The 5,935-nt window shown below is 37.6% G+C and overlaps 1 protein-coding gene across 1 annotated transcript; it reads left to right on the top strand.

Moving 5' to 3' along the window:
* LOC109350434 lies at window positions 1,456-5,427 on the top strand. Its single transcript, XM_019591671.1, has 4 exons — window positions 1,456-2,376; window positions 2,463-2,754; window positions 3,087-3,967; window positions 4,075-5,427. Exons 1-4 carry the CDS (start codon window positions 1,456-1,458, stop codon window positions 5,425-5,427), a joined length of 3,447 nt encoding a protein of 1,148 aa, XP_019447216.1.

The raw sequence follows: 5,935 nt of genomic DNA, 5'->3' as shown, positions 1-5,935 counted from the left end.
CAAAAAAAAAACAAAATGGCTAAAACAAATTTTTTGAAGCATGATCACATGATTAGAAATGTTAACCATACTTTAAATTAAGCTTTAATTGAGCAAAATGAGATGTATGCTAAACTTTTGTGAAAAAGTCTCATAATGTCATAACTTGAAGAAAAAAATTGCAAATTGAAAATCAATTTTATGTAACAAAATCTTTGCAAATATTTTTGTATTAAAAAGTGTGGATCCCAACCTTGTGAGGGAGTGTAAGCCAAACACAATACTTATGTGAGCTTACTGAGAAACTTTTTGATCTTGCACAATTGATTTTGTTTGAATCTTTCTTTACTTGGTGGCACACAATTTGATAGGCTATGATCAAGGCAAGTTCTTTCAATTAGAATGAGTCACTTGACCAAACATGACCAACCAAAAATAGGAATACCCTTTGTTAACCCCTTTGAGCCTTAAAATAAAAATTTTATTTTCAAAATCAACCTTTGAGCCTAATATGGAAAAACAAAAATAATCTCTTATACTTTTCTAAGTAAAAAGAGAGCATTTTTGAAAAGGAAGGTTGATGGAAGAAATGAAGTTGGGGGGAATGGTTGGCCAAGTAAAGTGTTCAAGGAAAAATTCTCAAGCTCTTTACAAGTCAAAAAGTAAAGAAAAATATCCAAAATAAAAAAAGGAGTGAAAAGAGATTGAGAAAATTAAAGAAAGTACACAAAAAAAGGTCAAGAAAAAGAATGAGGGAAGGAGAAATGGAAAAAAGTTGAAAGGAGTATATGTTTTTAATGAAAAAATCACAACAAAAGGCAATCTACCGTGGGATTAAAGGCATCTACAAAAGTTTGTATAGTATCTTTGGGAGGAAACGAGAATTCAAGGGAGGATCCTATGAAGAATTTGTAGCAATGACAAAATGGCCCAAGTGGAGATCTCAAGAATCAAGTGAAGAAGAAGAAAGGGACAATGATGAATAATGAGAAAAAGACCTTTCAGTGTTTTCTATCCTTAAAAATTTTAAAATTTCATATTTTGTTGCAATTTATTTATGTCATTTCCAAATTATGTTTTTAAATTATGTTGTCTTCAATTAACCTTAATAGAATGTCTTTTATTTTTAGTCATGTTAAATTTTTCTATTTTTTAAAGCATTATGTGTCAAAATTCACAATTCATGAAAAATCTCATTGAATTCTATTTTTGAAAAGCTTATACATTTTAAAATCATGTTGATCTATTTCTTTCTTTATCATATTTTTGAGCTGAAGGGATGCTCTGCTAAAGGTTTTAGACAAGTTAAACAAAAATTTTAAATCACATCAAGAAAAGCCAAAAAACATTTTTAAGGCTTGAGGACAAGCCTTCATTTAAAAAGCGGGGACAAGACTTGATGTAATTTAAAAAAATTCACTTCCAATATTCTTGGAACTCCAACAATCTTGGATCTCCAACATCCTTGGATTCTTCATGACAACAGAGTACATCCCGTGGCAATTCTTAGAGGGAGCCACTCATGTGAAGGCAAACATCAAAGAAGTTGACCAAGATCCACCACCATTGCGGAAAACTTTTGCACAAGCTTTGGGGGAAACTTGTGACATCTCTTCCTCTCAACTCCCTCAACCTTGCATCAAAGGAGATGCTGTGGCCATAAAAATACCCGAAGCAGAATACCTTGCTGGGCTTCAAAGATGCAAGTTACATCTTCATGGAAGAATCATCTTGTCTAAAGGAGACACCCCTTTGAAATTCCTGGATCTGAAATCTAAACTCAGCACCATGTGGAATATGATAGCCAACTGGAACATGCTCTCCCTTGGCAAGGGTTTCTATGAGTTTTCCTTCTCAACAATGGAAGATATGAGGAAAATATGCTCCATTGGTACATGGAACCTCAAACCAGGGATCTTAAGGCTATTTTTATGGACTCCAGATTTCAATCTCAATCACCAAAAACAAACTCACTCTCAAACTTGGATTAGAATCACTGGCTTGCCACAAGAATATTGGAGCCCAAAGATCATTTTCTCTATTGCTGGAGGTATTGGAACTCCCCTGTCCTTAGATGGTGCAACAAGCAACAGAACATTTGGCCATTTTTCCAAAGTTCTTGTAGAGATTGACCTGAAAATAGAACTACCGAATCAAATCTTGGTTGAGAGAGAAGGATTTGCTTTTTTTGTTGGTATAGAATATGAGAACCTGCCAGAAATATGCACAGGTTGTAGTTCTATTGGTCATCTCCTTGCTCAATGTCGCAGGGTAACAAAGAAATCAGTTGATGAATCTTCAAAGGCTAAAGCCAAAAGTCAGCAGGTTTCCAAGCCTAACACTGAAGCTGCTCCTTCAAATAAGGTGAAAAAGGCTCCCATGACTATTCAAAGGGAGGTTGATGTTCTCTCTAATCCGTTAATGGACAATGCTTTCCCTTCTAGAGAGATTAATGATTTAGTCATAAATCTGGAGATTGACAGAGGGGGGTCAATATGGACACATTAGGCAATCCTGTGGGGAACCCTGCTTCCCTTCATCACTCAGTTGGAAACAACTCAGACAAAGAACATGAGGACCTCCAGGTGGTTGACTCAGATGACTCACAAGATAATGTCATAGTGCAAGAAACTGCCAATTTGGGTAACAATATTGCCTCTTCTGATATGAGGTTGCTTGGCAGGCTCTGGGCTGATGATAATGTATCTCATGATGAAGAGGAGGAATTCACTCCTGTTCTGACCAAATCTCAAAGGAAAAAGCAGAAGAAAAGTGGTAAGTCTCAAAGGATTCATAATACCCGAAGGGGTGGTTATCTAACCATTGCCCAATGAAAATCCTTTTTTGGAATTGTAGGGGTTTTGGTAATCATAAAACCAGAATCTTCTTCAAAAATCTTTGTATCTCTACAAAGCCTGATTTAATTTTCCTTGCTGAACCTAAAATTCTCAGTAATAAGGTGGCTAAAAGGTTTTGGACTGCCTTAAATCTTAAGCTTTTTGTGGTCAATGATAGAGGTTCTCTAATTCCTTCAATTTAGGGGCTCTGTTCAAGTGACATTGTTCCTACTGTTCTTATGAATTCTGATCAGCATATTTCTCTTTCAGTGTTGGTGGATAACAAGGTTCTGTTTTTCTGTGTAGTCTATGCTAGCATTAATTACCTATTTCGGAGGACCCTGTGGTCTGAAATCCATCAGGTAATCTCTAATTATCCTGGTCCTTGGTGTTGCATAGGAGACTTTAATGTGGTCTTGGGAGCTCATGAATGTATAAGTCTCAGATTGAGAGTTGCTTCAGATCATTTCCCTTTACTTTTCTCTAGTAACAATCAAGTGCAGACTAGAAAATCCTCCTTCAAATTTCATAAAATGTGGCTGCTTAACTCTGACTGCAGGAGAGTGATTGCAGAGGCTTGGAATGCTCAGGTGGTGGGATGTCCTATGTATGTTTTATCTACCAAGCTGAAAAACCTGAAAAAGGAGCTCATAATTTGGAACCAGAATGTCTTTGGTAATGTTCACCAAAGGGTCCTTGCTGCTAAGGCAAATGTGGTTACCATTCAGAATTGTATCAATGATCATGGTCCTGAGAATAGCCTTGTGGTTGAGGAAGCCTTGGCTCAATCTGAGTTGATGGATGCTCTGATTGTTGAAGAATCCTTCTGGATGGAAAAAGCTAAAATTAACTGGCACACAATGGGTGATAGAAATACAAGTTTTTTCCATAAAGTAACCAAGATTAGATATGGCACAAAAGCTCTGTCTATGATCAAGGATGGTGAAAACACCCTTCATAACCAAGTTGACATTGAAAATCATGTTCTTGATTTCTATACTAATTTGTTTGCTTCTCCCAACAACACTTCCTCAAACTCTCTCATTCATGATGTGATTCCTTGTTTGGTCGTAGATGATGATAATTCTATGTTAACCAATTTGCCTTCTCAAACTGAAATAAAAGCTGTTGTGTTTGCTTTGCCCTTAATGGTGATAGTGCTCCTGGCCCTGATGGTTTCTCTGGCTGCTTCTTTCATAATTTCTGGGACATTATCAGTTTGGATGTGTGTAATGCTGTCTTGCAATTCTTTAACCAGGGTTGGTTGTTGAAGAATTTAAACTCTAACTCAGTTATCCTGGTCCAGAAGGTCAATGGTGCTGATAAAATTGAAGACTACAGGCCAATTGCTCTAGCCAATTTCCAGTTCAAAATCATAACTAAGATCCTTGCTGATAGATTAGCAACTATTGCTCCCAAAATCATCTCTAAGCAGCAGAGAGGGTTCATCAAGGACAGACAAATTAAGGATTGTATTTGTCTAGCCTCTGAAGCAATAAACATGTTGGATCACAAAGTCTTTGGGAGCAATTTGGCTATCAAATTGGATATTAAAAAGGCCTTTGACACTTTAGATTGGAATTTCTTGCTGGACACTCTTCATGCTTTTGGCTTTAACCATAAATTCATTCACTGGATCAAAATTATTCTTCATTCTGCCAAGCTATCCATCATTGTCAATGGTAATAGTGTTGGCTTCTTCAATTGCACTAGAGAGGTTAGACAAGGAGACCCTCTTTCTCCCCTGCTCTTTTGCTTGGCTGAGGATGTTCTTAGCAGGGGTATCCTCAAGCTGGTTAATGACAAGAAGCTTAGCACAATTGCTGGTCCCAATAGAATGCACTCTCCTAGTCATGTTCTTTATGTTGATGATATTCTCATCTTTTGCAAGGGTGCTAAAAAAGAGTTGCTTTGTCTTAAGCAACTTGTTCTTGACTATCCTCAAGTTTCAGGTCAACAAATAAACACTCAAAAGTGTAGATTCTATGTCATCAATGCCAGTGCCAGAACAACTCAGTCTATTTCCTCTCTGCTGGGTTTTGTCAGGGGTTCTCTCCCTTTCACATACGTAGGGGTTCATTTGTTTCAAGGCAAGCCTAAAAGGTGTCATCTCCAACCTAATGCTGATAGAATTCTTGCTAAATTGGCTACTTGGAAGGGCTCCTCCTTATCCATTATGGGCAGAGTTGAATTGGTGAGGTCAATTATACACAGTATGCTTATTTATAGCTTCTATGTTTACAAGTGGCCTGCTTCTTTGATTGACTGTTTGGACAAAGGAATCAGAAATTTCATTTGGTCAGGGGATATTGGCACTAGGAAGCTTGTCACAGTGGCCTGGAGCAAAGTTTGTGTTCCCATCTCTCAGGGAGGATTGGGGCTGAGGTCTACTAAAATGTTGAACAAGGCTGCCCTTCTTCATCTTGCTTGGAATATGAGATGTGATACTCAAGCTTGGGCTGAATTTTGCAGGAAAAGGTTTGGCAACCTCAAGGAGACCCCCAATAGGCACTTTAAGTCCTCAATCTGGCATGGCATTAAAGAGAACTGGTGCATCACTTCTTCTAATTCAATATGGTTGATTGGAAATGGCGAGAATGTTAATTTCTAGAAGGAAAACTGGCTAGGGGATCCTATTGCTGATACTATGAGGATTCCTGCTTCAATCCAGAGCTCTCTTCTAGCCTCTGTGTCTGACTTCATTGTTAACAACAAGTGGTTAATTCCTGTGCCTATTATGAATCTTTTCCCTGATGTTGCTCATGGCATAGCTAAGACTATAAGATATAATGGTGCTGATAAGCTAGTGTGGAGGCATACTGAGGATGGCTTGCTAACTCTAAAGACTGCTTATGATTTTGTCTCTAACTCTTCTAATCCTGTCAACTGGTGCAGTCTTGTTTGGACTAAGGTGATTCCTCCTTCAAGCTCTTTCATCACTTGGAGGATAATTCATGGGAAAATGCCTTCTGATACTAACTTGCAAAGGAGAGGTTGTGTCTTAGCATCTAGATGCAATATGTGTAAAAAGGCAATTGAAGAGACAAGTCATATCTTTCTTAGCTGCACGTTTGCTGTCAATATTTGGAATTGGCTTATGTCTACATTCTCAATCAAAA

Source organism: Lupinus angustifolius, chromosome LG06, assembly GCF_001865875.1.
Source record: "Lupinus angustifolius cultivar Tanjil chromosome LG06, LupAngTanjil_v1.0, whole genome shotgun sequence".
In the NCBI taxonomy this organism is placed as follows: Eukaryota; Viridiplantae; Streptophyta; class Magnoliopsida; order Fabales; family Fabaceae; genus Lupinus; species Lupinus angustifolius.
The sequence above is the reverse complement of the archived record's forward strand: the minus strand, read 5'-3'. Positions and strand labels throughout refer to the sequence as shown.

Coding starts and splice junctions, on each gene's coding strand:
- LOC109350434 (XM_019591671.1), top strand. CDS start 1,456: ATGACAACAGAGTACATCCCGTGGCAATTCTTAGAGGGAGCCACTCAT. Junction 2,377..2,462: donor CCATGACTATTCAAAGGGAG/GTTGATGTTCTC, acceptor GGAGATTGACAG/AGGGGGGTCAATATGGACAC. Junction 2,755..3,086: donor GAAAAAGCAGAAGAAAAGTG/GTAAGTCTCAAA, acceptor TTTCTCTTTCAG/TGTTGGTGGATAACAAGGTT.